This window comes from Coregonus lavaretus, assembly GCF_964263955.1.
Source record: "Coregonus lavaretus genome assembly, chromosome: 30".
Classification (NCBI taxonomy): Eukaryota; Metazoa; Chordata; class Actinopteri; order Salmoniformes; family Salmonidae; genus Coregonus; species Coregonus lavaretus.
In genome coordinates this window covers 24,538,411-24,556,475 of record NC_140017.1, presented here as the reverse complement: position 1 = coordinate 24,556,475, position 18,065 = coordinate 24,538,411, and the positions used below count along the sequence as shown (strand labels likewise).

The 18,065-nt window shown below is 45.6% G+C and overlaps 1 protein-coding gene across 1 annotated transcript in view; it reads right to left on the bottom strand.

Annotated features, from left to right (window-relative positions):
• LOC311105584 (membrane-associated phosphatidylinositol transfer protein 3-like) overlaps positions 1–18,065 on the bottom strand; it is a 133,481-nt gene that overhangs the window by 40,191 nt on the left and 75,225 nt on the right. Inside the window, exons 9-10 of the mRNA XM_084147775.1 lie at positions 15,036–15,193; positions 14,541–14,711 (exon numbers count right to left, since the gene is read on the bottom strand). Coding sequence (XP_084003901.1) covers positions 14,541–14,711; positions 15,036–15,193 — 329 coding nt within the window. The remainder of the gene's footprint in view (positions 1–14,540; positions 14,712–15,035; positions 15,194–18,065) is intronic.

Here is an 18,065-nt window from a genome sequence, read left to right as displayed (position 1 = left end):
CGCTGCACAGCTATTTTCAGGACTCTCCAGAGATGTTAGATCGGGTTCAATTCCGGGCTCTGGCTGGCCCACTCAAGGACATTCAGAGATTTGTCCCGAAGCTACTCCTGCGTTGTCTTGGCTGTGTGCTTAGGGTTGTTGTCCTGTTGGAAGGTTAACCTTCACCCCTAGTCAGAGGTCCTGAGTGCTTATCAAGGATCTCTCTGTACTTTGCTCCGTTCATCTTTGCCTCAATCCTGACTAGTCTCCCAGTCCCTGCCGCTGAAAAACATCCCCACAGCATGATGCTGCCACCACCATGCTTCACCGTAGGGATGATCCTTGTTTCCTCCAGACGTGACACTTGGCATTCAGGCCAAAGAGGTCAATCTTGGTTTCATCAGACCAGAGAATCTTGTTTCTCATGGTCTGAGAGTCTTTAGGTGACTTTTGGCAAACTCCAAGCGGGCTGTCATGTGCCTTTTACTGAGAAGTGGCTCCCGTCTGGCCACTACCATAAAGGCCTGATTGGTGGAGTGCTGCAGAGATGGTTGTCCTTCTGGAAGGTTCTCTCATCTCCACTGAGGAACTCTAGAGCTCTGTCAGAGTGACCATCGGGTTCTTGGTCACCTCTCTGACCAAGGCCCTTCTCCCGCAATTGCTCAGTTTGGCCAGGCGGCCAGCTCTCGGAAGATTCTTGGTGGTTCCAAACTTCTCCCATTTATGAATGATGGAGGCCACAAAAATATTTAATACATTTTAGGATAAGGCTGTAACATAACAAAATGTGGAAAAAGTCAAGGGGTCTGAATACTTTCTGAAGGCACTGTATATGTCTGTAATAGCTTGACAATATACTCTCGCTCTCTGGCAGTAGCATAACTCGGGCTAAGGTATGGTTGGCATGGTTACAGTTTAGTGTTACAGTACAGTGTTGTTGTTTATTGTAATGAAAGGCTGTAGTAAAGGCTATCTGTAGTAAAGGCTATCTGTAGTAAAGGCTATCTGTAGTAAAGGCTATCTGTAGTATAGGCTATATGAGTGCATCCACATTGTTCCAATAAATTCTCCAGCTCTGGCAACATTATCATTAGCCTTCCGTAACAACTATGCTATGGTGTACTGTACTGTAGACAGAAAGAGGGAGGGGAAGGACAAAGCCAGTAAATTGAGTGTAAAAAAGAAAAGAAAAGCATCGACATACCAATATCCATATAAGCAACCCAATAACAATATCCTATGGGGTTTGTCCCAAATGACACCCTATTTTCAAGTAGCGCACTACTTTTGACCAGGGCCCACTATAGGGAATAGGTTCCCATTTGGGATGCAGACACAGTCTGTTGTCGGTCTGTCCTCCGTCTCAATTACATATAAGGCACTTGCAGTATAGCATGGTAATCTCTCTCATTACATTTAACATTGACTGACCGTGCCTCTGAAAGGAACAGACAGTCTGAGTGTCTGCCTGGGGAACGTTCCATTGAGTGTCTGCCTGAATGTCTGCCTGGAGAACGTTCCATTAAGTACAGCCATATTTAAGGGCAGGTCTGTGTGTGTATGATGTGTGTGTGTGTGTCTGTGGATGCGTGCATGCATATATGTGTATGTGTGGGTGATTACTGGTTACCGAGCTGTGAATTACTGGATGCCACAGATGTAGAGGGTGGACCAGTTTGATTACATGTTTCTTAGCAGGCTACGGCCTCTCCATGTTGAACCAGTGGATCCATCAGTAGCCATGTATTTAGTTTTTACATTATGACAGGGCCAGTAGAACACAGAAAGGCTGGATGATTTATATTATGGGGAGCAGGGGGGAGGGGATGAGGGGGGAACAGTTTGAGCGAGCAGCATGGATGACAGGATATGGAGATACAGTATACAATGAGAGCATTTGCCTGTATCAGAATGCTAAACAGGGAGCAGTGCATCTCCACCTCTACTGGTCATCTGTTAGAGGACTCCCATTTGTATTCCTCTATTTAACCAGCTATCTATGGAGAGGCAATGTGTTTGCTGGATGTTTGTTTTGATGATGCTTGAATGTTTATGTGTGTTTATGTGTGTGTGTGTGATTTTATGTATTTATGTGACTATATTCCTGTGTGTTTGCATGTCTGCATATCAAAATATGTTATTGTGAGCCGTCATCTATCAGCTCGGTCCTTAAAGGATGTCTACTTTCATTATGCAATCCATTCAAGTGAGGTTAACTCTTCGTATGTGACCTTTAGCGGAGCGTTTAAACAAAGCATTGGATGCTCCTCCAGCCTCTATCCGGCTGTCAGTCTAATTTCCCCTGTCTGTAAGGGACTGGCAACCGCAGCGGAATACCAATTCCAGGCTGCTTTCCCAGGCAGGCGTGTTGGGGAATCAGGTGGAGCTAAAACAGGCCTGCAGTGATGGTGGCCAGTTTGGACTGGTCTTTTTATAGGCATGGGTTAAGGTACCATGGATAGTCACATACATATTCACAGTGTCATACATGGCTAAGTAAATGTTGGAATGTAAATGAGAGAGTGAAATTAAGGTTCTGTTGTATGGCAATTAGTGTACAAAATGTGACTGGGTGTGACAGATATTTTCCTTCATCTGTTGTATCCTTTTACACATGCACGTAGTCAAGCACATGCATGGACACACACACACACTACGGTTTCCATTAGCCTAAAAAAATTGAAAGCTGATAAATAAAACTGGTGCCAGCCAATTGTCCGAGAGAATAAAAAAAATCCCATTGCTAAATAATGCTTTTTATCCTATTCATTGTCGGAAATACCTGTAGATGGAAATACATTTGACTGGTCATCCTTATCGGTCTATAGGTTCATTTGCATAATTTAGTGGAATTAAATTTAATTGTGTGTATTTTCGTTAGTCGTTATGTTTATCACACGAGCACAGGGTACAGATACAGAGCCTATGAGCTGCTACCGCTTCTCAAACAGCTCATGTTGCTGCTGGAGTGAAACGTGCTTTTATAAGCCCAATCATTGCGTAACCATTCTAAATGCAATCGCGTGTTAAAAACAGTTTCAATGGCCACAATGAAAAAGAGCTACTAAAAAGAGCTTTATTTTTCAATTGGTAATTGAAGTGTGCTTACCATTCGCCATTCAAGTGCACATACGAAAAGGCAGGGAGGCTTCTTTCTCCAGTAGCCAACGGCACAATTCTAGTCATTTTAGTAACCCATGCTAGTTGTTGCATCTTTAGAGCTCCCCTTTTCTAAATTTCCCTGCATCCTCTGTTAAGATGAATAACCATAATCTAAATGTGAATTCTGTCATTCTGAACACCATTACGCACCCAATGCATATGGGTCCAGTACATTTCTCAAATGTCCTTAAAATGAGAATGCTGCAGGCCAAATGACCGGCACCACATTCTACTAACCCTGACACACACACACACACACACACACACACACACAAACACACACACACACACAAGCACACACTCATCTGCTATCTTTAATGAGCCCTGTTCCTTCTACTCTCAGTGGGTCCTCATCCTCTGTCACTTTAGTGTTAGTGGGGACTTTGTTTTTCACAGCACACTGCACACAGACAGGGAACGCTGACTGTGACGCACTGTCTGTCGAGAGAAAGAAACATCACCAGGATTTTAACAATGTTTGCTGGAAGAGAAACAGAGGTTGAGAGAGTGACTGAGAGAGAGAGAGAAAGATAGATGAGAGAGAAAGAAAGAGAGAGAGAGAGAGAGAGAGAGAGAGAGAGAGAGAGAGAGAGAGAGAGAGAGAGAGAGAGAGAGAGAGAGAGAGAGAGAGAGAGAGAGAGAGAGAGAGATGAGAGAAAGACAGAACCTTCTGAATGTTGGTGACTGTCATTTAATGCAAAATATAAAATAAAATGTTTGAAAGAAAGGGGTGGCAGAATCTGCGGGTAAAACAGAGAGGGATGAAGAGGGTGGGAAAGAGAGACAAGATGCAGAGAGAAAGAGAGAGAGAAAGAGAGACAGAGAGAGAGAGAGAGGCAAGAGGTAGAGAGAGAGAGTGAGAGAGAGAGAGAAATAGGGAGTGAGATGACAGTCTCTAAGGGGGAGGTAATGACAGGGAGGTAGGAGAGGGGTGAGAGGAGAGGGCAGGGAGGTAGGAGAGGGGTGAGAGCAGAGGGCAGGGAGGTAGGAGAGGGGTGAGAGCAGAGGGCAGGGCGGTAGGAAACGGGTGAGAGCAGAGGGCAGGGCGGTAGGAGAGGGGTGATAGCAGAGGGCAGGGAGGTAGGAGAGGGGTGATAGCAGAGGGCAGGGAGGTAGGAGAGGGGTGATATCAGAGGGCAGGGAGGTAGGAGAGGGGTGATAGCAGAGGGCAGGGCGGTAGGAGAGGGGTGAGAGCAGAGGGCAGGGAGGTAGGAGAGGGGTGAGAGCAGAGGGCAGGGAGGTAGGAGAGGGGTGAGAGCAGAGGGCAGGGCGGTAGGAGAGGGGTGAGAGCAGAGGGCAGGGAGGTAGGAGAGGGGTGAGAGCAGAGGGCAGGGAGGTAGGAAAGGGGTGAGAGCAGAGGGCAGGGAGGTAGGAGAGGGGTGATAGCAGAGGGCAGGGAGGTAGGAGAGGGGTGAGAGTAGAGGGCGGGGGGGTAGGAGAGGGGTGAGAGGAGAGGGAAAGGGGGTTGGAGGCCCCAGGAAAGGGGTGAGAGCAGAGGGAAAGGAGGTAAGAGAGGGGTGAGAGTAGAGGGCGGGGGGGTAGGAGAGGGGTGAGAGTAGAGGGTGGGGGAGTAGGAGAGGGGTGAGAGGAGAGGGCAAGGAGGTAGGAGAGGGGTGAGAGCAGAGGGCAAGGGGGTTGGAGGCACCAGGAGAGGGGTGAGAGCAGAGGGCAGGGTGGTAGGAGAGAGGTGAGAGCAAAGGGCAGGGTGGTAGGAGACACCAGGAGAGGGGTGAGAGCAGAGGGCAGGGGGGTAGGAGAGGGGTGAGAGAAGAGGGCAGGGGGGTAGGAGAGGGGTGAGAGAAGAGGGCAGGGGGGTAGGAGAGGGGTGAGAGAAGAGGGCAGGGGGGTAGGAGGCACCAGGAGAACCAGGAGATAGATAGGGACCACAACACCACTATCAGTATGGAAATAGAGGGGGTTAAGGATAATGAAAGCACCAAGATTGTGGTGGACAGAGGACAGAAGAAGGAGATTTTCATGATTATACTGGGGCCTTGAAACGTCTCTTTACTACAGCCCGGCTTCAAAGGCATACTGTTCTCTGTGTGTGTGTGTGTGTGTGTGTGTGTGTGTGTGTGTGTGTGTGTGTGTGTGTGTGTGTGTGTGTGTGTGTGTGTGTGTGTGTGTGTGTGTGTGTGTGTGTGTGTGTGTGTGTGTGTGTGTGTGTGTGTGTGTGTGTGTGTGGTGTGTGCATGTGTGTGTGTGTGTTTGTGTGTGTGTGTGTGCGTGTGTATATATTGCTGCAGTACAATGCAAGGACTTAAGTCTCCCTGTGCGATATGAAAGACATAACCATACAAACTCAGTTTGTCTCAACTGTCAACTCAGAGTTGTCAACTCAGAGTTGACAGTTGCAGAGCACTGGCTGTTTGTCTATTACAGTTGCAGTTCAGTCAATAGAAACACAACCAAACAGAAAGCTGATTTTCTCTGTATTACTGGCCTTCATCACAATAAAGCCTCCACAGTGAGGAGTAGGATTTGAGCACTTCTCCATGACACCATAGCTTTAAATAATTAATGGGGTGTTTCAGTGTGTTTGTGTTTGTGTGTGCGTGTGCGTGCCTGCGTGGGTGTGTTTTAATTCAACTCATATTTTTACAGCCTCAATGGATAAAAAAAAAAATATATAAAATAAATCCTATTTTATTTGTCACATGCACAGGTGTAACCCTTACCGTGAAATGCTTACTTACAAGCCCTTAACCAACAATGCAGTTTTAAGAAAAATAAGAGTTAAGAAAAAATATTTACTAAATAAAAGTAAAAAATAAAAGAGCAACAATAAAATAACGAGGCTATATACAGGGGTACAGGTTAGTTGAGGTAATATGTACATGTAGGTAGGGGTAAAGTGACTATGCATATATAATAGATAATAAACAGCGAGAAAAAGCAGCGATAAAAAAAAGGGGAGGGAGGGTCAATGCAAATAGTCTGGGTAGCCATTTGATTAGCTGTTCAGCAGTCTTATGGCTTGGGGGTAGAAGCTGTTTAGAAGCCTTTTGGACCTAGATGGCGCTCCGGTACCGCTTGCCGTGCGGTAGCAGAGAGAACAGTCTATGACTAGGGTGGAGTCTGGCAATTTTTTGGCCTTCCTCTGACACCGCCTGGTATAGAGGTCCTGGATGGCAGGAAGCTTGGCCCTAGTGATGAACTGGGCCATACGCACTACCCTCTGTAGCGCTTTGCGGTCGTAGGCCGAGCAGTTGCCATACCAGGCGGTGATGCAACTAGTCAGGATGCTCTCGATGGTGCATCTGTAGAACCTTTTGAGGATCGGAGGATCCATGCCAAATCTTTTCAGTCTCCTTAGGGGGAATAGGCGTTGTCGTGCCCTCTTCACGACTATCTTGGTGTGTTTGGACCATGATAGGTTGTTGGTGATGTGGACACCAAGGAACTTGAAGCTCTCAACCTGCTCCACTACAGCCCAGTCGATGAGAATAGGGGCGTGCTCAGTCCTCCTTTTCCTGTAGTCCACGATCATCTCCTTTGTCTTGCTCACATTGAGGGAGAGGTTGTTGTCCTGGCACCACACGGCCAGGTCTCTGACCTCCTCCCTATAGGCTGTCTCATCGTTGTCGGTGATCAGGCCTACCACTGTTGTGTCGTCGGTAAACTTAATGATGGTGTTGGAGTCATGCTTGGCCACGCAGTCATTGGTGAACAGGGAGTACAGGAGGGGACTAAGCACGCACCCCTGAGGGGCCCCCCGTGTTGAGGATCAGCGTGGCAGATGTGTTGTTACCTACCCTTACCACCTGGGGGCAGCCCGTCAGGAAGTCCAGGATCCAGTTGCAGAGGGAGGTGTTTTGTCCCAGGGTCCTTAGCTTAGTGATGAGCTTTGAGGGCACTATTGTGTTGAACGCTGAGCAGTAGTCAATGAACAGCATTCTCATATAGGTGTTCCTTTTGTCCAGGTGGGAAAGGGCAGTATTGAGTGCAATTGAGATTGCGTCAAGTGTGGATCTGTTGGGGCGGTATGCAAATTGGAATGGGTCTAGGGTTTCTGGGATGATGGTGTTGATGTGAGCCAAGACCAGCCTTTCAAATCACTTCATGGCTACAGACGTGAGTACTACGGGTCGGTAGTCATTTAGGCAGGTTACCTTGGTGTTCTTGGGCACAGGGACTATGGTGGTCTGCTTGAAACATGTACAGTGAGAGAAAAAAGTATTTGATCCCCTGCTGATTTTGTACGTTTGCCCACTGACAAAGACATGATCAGTCTATAATTTTAATGGTAGGTTTATTTGAACAGTGAGAGACAGAATAACAACAACAAAATCCAGAAAAACGCATGTCAAAAATGTTATCAATTGATTTGCATTTTAATGAGGGAAATACATATTTGACCCCTCTGCAAAACATGACTTAGTACTTGGTGGCAAAACCCTTGTTGGCAATCACAGAGGTCAGACGTTTCTTGTAGTTGGCCACCAGGTTTGCACACATCTTAGGAGGGATTTTGTCCCACTCCTCTTTGCAGATCTTCTCCAAGTCATTAAGGTTTCGAGGCTGACGTTTGGCAACTCGAACCTTCAGCTCACTCCACATATTTTCTATGGGATTAAGGTCTGGAGACTGGCTAGGCCACTCCAGGACCTTAATGTGCTTCTTCTTGAACCACTCCTTTGTTGCCTTGGCCGTGTGTTTTGGGTCATTGTCATGCTGAAATACCCATCCACAACCCATTTTCAATGCCCTGGCTGAGGGAAGGAGGTTCTCACCCAAGATTTGATGGTACATGGCCCCGTCCATCGTCCCTTTTGCGGTGAAGTTGTCCTGTCCCCCCCCCCCCCCCCCCCAAAGCATAATGTTTCCAGCTCCATGTTTGACGGTGGGGATGGTGTTCTTGGGGTCATAGGCAGCATTCCTCCTCCTCCAAACATGGCGAGTTGAGTTGATGCCAAAGAGCTCGATTTTGGTCTCATCTGACCACAACACTTGCACCCAGTTCTCCTCTGAATCATTCAGATGTTCATTGGCAAACTTCAGACGCTGGTGCTCTCATGCATGCTTCAGTGTTGCTTGCCTTGAAGCACGCATAGAAGTCATTTAGCTCATCTGGTAGGCTTGTGTCACTGGGCAGCTGGCGGCTGGGCTTCCCTTTGTAGTCCATAATAGTTTGCAAGCCCTGCCACATCCGATGAGCGTCGGAGCCGGTGTAGTAGGATTCACTCTTAGTCCTGTATTGACGCTTTGCCTGTTTGATGGTTCGTCTGAGGGCATAGCGGGATTTCTTATAAGTGTCCGGGTTAGAGTCCAGCTCCTTGAAAGCGGCAGCTCTACCCTTTAGCTCAGTGCGGATGTTGCCTGTAATCCATGGCTTCTGGTTGGGGTATGTACGTACGGTCACTGTGGGGACAACGTCATCGATGCACTTATTGATGAAGCCAGTGACTGATGTGGTATACTCCTCAATGCCATCGGATGAGTCCCGGAACATATTCCAGTCTGTGCTAGCAAAACAGTCCTGTAGCTTAGCATCTGCGTCATCTGACCACTTCCGTATTGAGCGAGTCACTGGTACTTCCTGCTTTACATTTTAGTCATTTAGCAGACGCTCTTATCCAGAGCGACTTACAGTTAGTGAGTGCATACATTTTCATACTGGCAGTTTATTCTTTCGTTTTTGCTTGTAAGCAGGAATCAGGAGGATATAATTATGGTCAGATTTGCCAAATGGAGGGCGAGGGAGAGCTTTGTACGCGTCTCTGTGTGTGGAGTAAAGGTGGTCTAGAGTTTTTTTCCCTCTTGTTGCACATGTAACATGCTGGTAGAAATGAGGTAAAACGGATGTAAGTTTCCCTGCATTAAAGTCCCCGGCCACTAAGAGCGCCGCCTCTGGATGAGCATTTTCTTGTTTGCTTATGGCTTTATACAGCTCGTTGAGTGCTGTGTTAGTGCCAGCATCGGTTTGTGGTGGTAAATAGACAGCTACAAAAAATATAGATGAAAACTCTCTTGGTAAATAGTGTGGTCTACAGCTTATCATGAGTTACTCTACCTCAGACTTCCTTAATATTTGATTTCGCGTTCAGCTGTTATTAACAAATAGACACAGACTGCCACCCCTTGTCTTACCGGAGGCAGCTGTTCTGTCTTGCCGATGCATGGAAAAACCAGCCAACTGTATATTATCCATGTCGTCGTTCAGCCACGACTCGGTGAAACATAAGATATTACAGTTTTTCATGTCCCGTTGGTAGGATAGTCTTGACCGGAGCTCATCCCAGTTTATTCTCCAATGATTGCACATTGGCCAATAGGACAGATGGTAGAGGCAGGTTACCCACTCGCCGACGAATTCTCCTCTGCGTCCCCTGTATCTGTGTCTTCTCTTCACGCGAATGACAGGGATTTGTGCCTGGTCAGGTATTTGGAGTAAATCCTTCGCGTCCGACTCGTTAAAATAAATAATCTTAGTCCAGTTCGAGGTGAGTAATAGCTGTTCTGATATCCAGAAGCTCATGGCAGATATCCAAAAGACGGTGGCAGAAACATTATGTACAAAATAAGTTACAAATTACATGAGAAAACACACAAAATAGCACAATTGGTTAAGAGCCTGTAAAAACGCAGCCATCTCCTCCGGTGCCATTATCATTTCCCTTTCATTATCCTCCGGCGCCATTTAGTGGCATAATTAAAAATCAGTAAAGCTGTGAGAGACTGTGGCTTTGTCCCAAATGGCACCCTATTCCCTATATAGAGCACTACTTTAAAAAAAAGAAGTGCTCTATATAGAGAATTGTGTGCCATTTGGGAGGCAGACTGTGAAAGTGTGAAAGTGTCTCCCTTTACCCTCCGCCCCCTTGCTCAACACCAGTCTCTCAAACTACTGATGCATCATGGGATTCCTCCCCTCTAATTAAACATAACATTTTCTCACTGTCAGGTTACTTCTGAATAGGATGACAAATATTTTGAGTAAGCAGTTTCCTAATATGGGGAGTTGCTAACATGTAATTTGCTGTTGTTGATGTTGTTGTGACATAATTATAATTATTTGCGGTTACTTCATGTAACCGCATGAAGTAGGTTTCTTTCAGCATTTTAGATCTGTGGCACTCCCTTATGAACCATAAGTAAGCTATGTCCGAGCCAGAGTGGTCCATAGGGCAGGAGCCTTTCTCCTGTTTCTGTAGCGTGAAGCAGCTTGATGTACAAGTTCACCCCCTGGACAGAACCAGAACATCTGTAGGTTGCAGTGTACTGTACAGCCTTCGTATTACTTTCTCCCAATGATTTACTTTGAGAGAGGCAGGGGCAGAGGCAAGGTATTTCAGTCTCAATGTCCCAGAAGGGGGCTAAAAACATTATTTATATAAATCAGGGCTTCATTAGAGTGTTAAAGCCAGCCCTCTTGTCCCCGGTGGGATTATTGTGCTACTTAGTACCTACCTACCCTGACACATCTAACCCAGTAATACCACACACACACACACACACACACACACACACACACACACACATACACACACACACACACACACACACACACACTGGGGTCTGAGTCTGATCCTCAGAGAGGTATGTGTGCAGTCTAAGGGTAATGTACCACACCAGAGGATGAATTATAATGACTTTGAAACGCAAGGCTTCGGGCCAGACTCGCCTATGTTTCTTTAAGGCAAATAGACAGTGAGAGCTTCAGTTCCACCACTGTGTGTGTGTGAGAGTGTGTATGTGCACGCATTTGTGTGTGTGTTTCAGAATCTAATAAATAAGACTTAACTGTGAAATGCTTACTTACGAGCCCTTTCCCAACAATGCAGAGTTCAAAAGTAAGAAAAAATGTATACAGTTGATGTCGGAAGTTTACAAACACCTTAGCCAAATATATTTAAACTCTGTTTTTCACAATTCCTGACATTTAATCCTAGTAAAAAATTCCATGTCTTAGGTCAGTTAGGATCACCACTTTATTTTAAGAATGTGAAATGTCAGAATAATAGTAGAGAGAATGATTTAGTTCAGGTTTTATTTATTTCATCACATTCCCAGTGGGTCAGAAGTTTACATACACTCAATTAGTATTTGGTAGCATTGCCTTTAAATTGTTTAACTTGGGTCAAACGTTTCGGGTAACCTTCCACAAGCTTCTCACAATAAGTTGTGTGAATTTTGGCCCATTCCTCCTGACAGAGCTGGTGTAACTGAGTCAGGTTTGTAGGCCTCCTTGCTCGCGCACGCTTTTTCAGTTCTGCCCACACATTTTCTATAGGATTAAGGTCAGGGCTTTGTGATGGCCACTCCAATACCTTGACTTTGTTGTCCTTAAGCCATTTTGCCACAACTTTGGAAGTATGCTTGGGGTCATTGTCCATTTGGAAGACCCATTTGCGACCAAGCTTTAACTTCCTGACTGATCCGGGCTCTTCGCTGGCCATGGCAGAACACTGACATTCCTGTCTTGCAGGAAATCACGCACAGAACGAGCAGTATGGCTGGTGGCATTGTCATGCTGGAGGGTCATGTCAGGATGAGCAGCAGGAAGGGTACATGAGGGAGGAGGATGTCTTCCCTGTAAAGCACAGCACTGAGATTGCCTGCAATGACAACATGCTCAGTCCGATGATGCTGTGACACACCGCCCCAGACCATGACAGACCCTCCACCTCCAAATCGATCCCGCTCCAGAGTACAGGCCTCGGTGTAAAGCTCATTCCTTCGACGATAAACGCGAATCTGACCATCACCCCTGATGAGACAAAACTGCGACTCGTCAGTGAAGAGCACTTTTTGGCAGTCCTGTCTGGTCCAGCGACGGAGGGTTTGTGACCATAGGCGACGTTGCCGGTGATGTCTGGTGAGGACCTGCCTTACAACAGGCCTACAAGCCCTCAGTCCAGCCTCTCTCAGCCTATTGCGGACAGTCTGAGCACTGATGGAGGGATTGTGCGTTCCTGGTGCATCTCGGGCAGTTGTTGTTGCCATCCTGTACCTGTCCTGCAGGTGTAATGTCGGATGTACCGATCCTGTGCAGGTGTTGTTACACATGGTCTGCCACTGTGAGGACAATCAGCTGTCCGTCCTGTCTCCCAGTAGCGCTGTCTTAGGCGTCTCACAGTACGGACATTGCAATTTATTTCCCTGGCCACATCTGCAGTCCTCATGCCTCCTTGCAGCATGCCTAAGGCACATTCACACAGATGAGCAGGGACCCTGGGCATCTTTCTTTTGGTGTTTTTCAGAGTCAGTAGAAAGGCCTCTTTAGTGTCCTAAGTTTTCATAACTGTGACCTTAATTGCCTACCGTCTGTAAGCTGTTAGTGTCTTAACGACCGCTCCACAGGTGCATGTTCACTAATTGTTTATGGTTCATTGAGCAAGCATGGGAAACAGTGTTTAAACCCTTTACAATGAAGATCTGTGAAGTTATTTGGATTTTTACGAATTATCTTTGAAAGACAGGGTCCTGAAAAAGGGACGTTTCTTTTTTTGCTGAGTTTTATAAATATATATATATATATATATATATATATATATATATATATATATATATATATATATATATATATATATATATATATATATATATATATATATATATTATATACAGTACCAGTCAAAAGTTTGGACACACCTACTCATTCAAGGGTTTTTCTTTATTTTTACTATTTTCTACATTGTAGAATAATAGTGAAGACATCAAAACTATGAAATAACACATATGGAATCATGTAGTAACCAAAAAAGATGAGTTGGAGTGCAGAGTGAAGGAAAAGCAGCCAACAAGTGGTCAGCATATGTGGGAACTCCTTCAAGACTGTTGGAAAAGCATTCCAGGTGAAGCTGGTCGAGGGAATGTCAAGAGTGTGTAAAGCTGTCATCAAGGCAAAGGGTGGCTACTTTGAATAACCTCAAATATAACATATAATTTGATTTGTTTAACCTCTTAAGTATCAGACCCTTTTTTTCAATTTTCGCCTAAAATGACATAACCAAATCTAACTGCCTGTAGCTCAGGACCTGAAGCAAGGAAATGCATATTCTTGATACCATTTGAAAGAAAACACTTTGAAGTTTGTGGAAATGTGAAATTAATGTAGGAGAATATAACACATGCAAGAGAAAGGCCACAATATAATATTGCAGTTGTGGTGAAATTTAGATTTTGGCCACTAGATGGCAGCAGTGTGTGTGAAAGTTTCAGACTGATCCAGTGAAGCATTGCAATACTGGACTATTTTCTATCAAGTCTGCCCAAATGTGCCGAATTGGTCAATTGATACATTTTCAAGTACATAACTATAAAGAACATACAAAAATGATATGGTAATACAAAATGTAAGTTTACACTCTCCCAGGAATGTCATACATGATGGACCATTAGCTTATACACTAACTTTCACACATCTAGATGGCCGGGCGGAGTGGGTGTGGAGCCAGAGACAGCAGGGGTTTAAACTGTAGAACCCAGTTCCTACATTTGAATATAAAAATTGATTTTATCAAACAAAACGATGCTACATTTTATCTCTGGGACCTTTAGGATGACAAATCAGAGCGAGATTACTGAATGTAAGTAAGTACATTATTTACCTTCAGAGGTGAATGTATCAAACCAGTTACCGTGATAAGTTTTTTGTTGTTACGGGACACCGATCCCGTAGAGGTTAACACTTTTTTGGTTACTACATGATTCCATATGTGTTATTTCATAGTTTTGATGTCTTCACTATTATTGTCCAATGTAGAAAATAGTAAAAATAAAGAAAAATCCTGGAATGAGTAGGTGTGTCCAAACTTTTGACTGGTACTGTATATATTTAAAAAATATATTTATATGGTGGATTGGAAATTATGCAGACAATTACATTGATGGAAGCTACAATCTATCTGCAATATTAAAGCTGACATCCCCCCCCAAATAAAAATAAAACATATATAAAAGAAAATAAATTAGTACGGGTTGCCATTTCATTAACTGTTCAGCAGTCTTATGGCTTGGGGTAGAAGCTGTTCAGGAGCCTTTTGGTCCCAGACTTGGCGTGCGATAGCAGAAAGAACAGTCTATGAATTGTGTGGCTGGAGTCTTTTACAATTTTTAGGGCCTTCCTCTGACACTGCCTGGTATAGAGATCCTGGATGGCAGGGAGCTCGGCCCCAGTGATGTACTGGGCCGTACGCACTACCCTCTGTAGCGCCTCGCAGTCGGATGCCAAGCAGTTGCCATACTAAGTGGTGATGCAGCCAGTCAAGATGTTCTCAGTGGTGCAGCTATTGAACCAACCTACTTAGAATTCTACAAATGTTTCACACTGGCTTTGAAATGCAAAACCCAAAATATGTTTAATACAGTACAGCGATACAATTATAAAAGAGAATACGCTGGTATCTCCTCCTTAGTTTAATAGATTTTCTATTAACAGTTTCCCACTGACTCACCTATGAGTGTGGAGCGTCCTTCTCCCAGGGGGTAGCGCTGGTAGCGCGGCATGGGGAAGGGGGGCAGCTTGTGGAAGAGGGGCTCCAGCAGGGGCTCTAGTCTGGAGGCAGAGGGGTCCGAGGGATAAAACAGGTTGAAGATCTGGGTGCAGGCAGGACGGAGTTGACTCACTGAGAGACACGACAGCAGACAGCAGAGATTAGGGAGCGCTTGTGAACTCATAAATTATAAGGCTTGTGTGTACAAAATGTGTAATGTGATGTGTGGGAAAGGTAGCCCTCTACATATATTTGTAGTCTAGAAAGGCTTTAAAAAGCTGCATCTGCTGTATGTAGTACAATTATGAAGTAGTGGACTTTTCAAGCAAAATAAGTATGAAGATCGATCTGGTCCATCAGAGAGGTAGCTAAACATTGTGGGGAAGGTGTTGCATCAGGGACTGCCTAGACACAGAGGTGTGTGAGAAGTGTGTGTGTTTCTCTAACAACATCTACCCTGGACAGCAGGCAGTACGGTGCGTCTCATGGCCAGCACCAGGCCCAGTGGACAGCCCAGCAGGAAACATTCGGAAACCTCAAAGTCAAACCTCCCTGGGTTCAAAATCAGACTACTGCTGCTGCCGGGACGCAGGTCCACCCCCTCCTGCATCAGACTGGGAGAAGGGGAAGGAGAGAGGGAGGTGCAGAGGGATGGATGGAAGGAGAGAGGGAGGTGAAAGAGAAGAGGGAGGTAGAGAGAGAGAAAAATGACAAACCAAATCTACAAATGTTGCAATCCCTGTAGAAAAACAGAAAGAGAGAGGCGAGGGAGGCTGACTCGAATTGAAATACAAGCCTGCATCTCAATCACTCAGTATAATGGATTTTGACTACTCAGTCCACTGTGTGTGTCCTGAGTGGGCAGGTAAAATAACAGGTTGGTTGAACATGTGTGTGGTAAGCATGTTATCTGGGAGAGGAGACTGGGGCTTTAGTAAGGCCCTAGCCCATTCTGACTCAGTCTGAAAAGCTCTCCTCTCTCTCCCTGGTAGAGCAGAGAGACGGATGGGGCTTGCGGATGTTTAAACAGCCAAGCTGGCCTTAAACCTACTGCCTGGCTATAACTCTACAGACCCTGAAGTTGTAGAAGACCTCTTGACCCTCCAGCCCAACCAAAACTAACACTTCCACCACTAAGGCCAGCATGGAGAGAAGGATTATGGTATGTGGCCAGCCTAAGATGGAAAATCAATCCGCCTTGGATTGCCGGCTGCTCTCTTTGTCTTTCGTCTTCCCACTGCCTGCCTCTCTCACTTGCTCTAACTTCTGACCTCCTTTCCTGCCCTCCATTAATCCACCTCTTTCTGCTGGGGTCTGAACGACACAGGCTGTCGTCTCATTGGCCAAGAGAGAGATAGAGTTAGAATGAGAGAGTGAAGGAAAGAGCGAGAGAGAGATTCAGATTCAGAAAACGTTAATGTCCTCAGAGAGGCAATTCATTTTGCAGCAGTCATAGAACATATCACATATAAAAAAGGAAAAAACTAATAGCAAAGGATATTTACAAGGCAGTAGGCAGGGTAAATGCAATTTCGTAGTGCAAGTGGTAAATTGCAATTAGTCCAACACTTTGTAAAGATGCAGAATTGTATTCGGAATAAAAGAGTACTTGGCCCTATTTTTTTTTAACCTTAGGTAGTCTGTACCTGCGGCCAGAGGGAAGGAGCTGGAATTCGAAGTGGAATGGGTGGGAAGGGTCAACCCCTATTTTATTCGACTTCTGGAGGGCTCTGCCCAGGTACAGAGATGACAGTTCTTGCTGTTGCTGCCCCACAATTTTTCCGCAAGTCCTGACTATCCTGCCCAACCTATTTTTCTGTGCAACCTTCATATTCCCAAACCAGTAGGTCAAACAGTAGGACAGAATGCGCTCAATGAATGAGAACCATGATGGTTAGATTAACATACAAAAGTGCAGTTTCCGTAGGAAATACAGTCTCTGTTGGCCTTTCTTAAAAATAGCGTCAGTACACTGATCCCAGGACAGTTTGTTGTCAATGACTAGCCCAAGGTATTTGCACTCCTCCACTATTTCGATGGGCTCACCTTTTATCAGTGATGGTGTGTGCATGGTCGTGTTCCTTCGAAAGTCAATCACCATGTCCTTTGTTTTTGATGAGAGAGAGAGAGAGACAAGGAGAGAGAGAAACTCTCTGTCCGATCACGACTCCAACAGAGGAAGGAGAAAAGGCTTTTGTTGTTAGCAGAGTACCTACTGGGAAATTCCCTGGTTGAGGTGGAAAAGGAAGCTCCTGACACGCAGGTGACCCGGAGATAGGCAGTCTTCCCAGAGGCTCCTGATGTGTGGGCTGATGCCTGGGAATCACAGCTCTAATAATAACCTAAACTGAGCCAGAGCAGAGCCCTCCCTGTGACCGGGCGGTGATGCCCTGTGGGAAGGGCCGGGGGGAACTTTCATCCTCCTCCTCCTCCCTCCTCCACACTGCTGAGCTGACTGGGGTTTTATTGAAGAGAATAACAAGCAGGGGGAGAAGACGATAAGAGGTGCGTCACCATGGACACGCTACGGAATCAGTGTGAACAAGTCAAATCTCTGAGAGAGTAGTGCTGAGTCCCAAATGGCATCGTATTACCTATATAGTGCATTACTTTTGACCAGAGCCCCACGAGTAGTGTACTAAATAGGGAATAGGATGCCATTTAGGATGCAGCCTAGGTTGCCAGGGATCTGGCTACTGTAGCCATTTAAATAAAATGCTATTTCTATGACTGTGACTATGCTGACGTGGGCCTCACTGGAGCATGTGATTTGGAATGGGAACACTGGTTGCTTGGTGCTGGTTAATTGGTAGCATCGTAGGGAGCTGAGAGCTCCCCATCCACCCAGCTATAGCTACATTCACCTGCAGTAGTCAGTGTCCTATGCACACTGGCACTGCCACAAATAGGCTATTTATATCCCAGAGCAGGCAGGCAGGTAGACACACAGGCAGGCAGGCAGGCACATAGATAGACAGACAGAAAGACAGGCAGGCAGAATGGCAGGCAGGACGGCAGACAAACAGGTAGGCAGAAAAGCAGACAAGCAGGCAAGCAGGCAGGTAGACAGGCAGAAAGGCAGGCAGAAAGGGACACATTGCAGAGTGACACACTTAGAGATAGACCATCCCATGACAACCTGGCTAAGGGCCAGATAGCTACAGTACTTCTGGGTTATCCCATCACACCACAAAGAACATAGATGGGATGGACGTGCACTTATACACACATCATTAAAAATGTCAATAGAAATGTCTGGAATAAACATTGGGTATAGAACTGCGTGATCATTAAAAATATATTCAGATATGAATCTAATGACAGTGGTATAGGCCAAGAATGTGATGGTAGGAGTATACTCTTATGGGATTTTCCCTAAGTCTGAGTATCTACAGTATTTAAAATATATCTTCATTGAATCGGAATGTCAACAGAGTCCTTGCCAAGAGAGGTAAAAGGCAGAATAATCCCCACTGTGTCTATCAC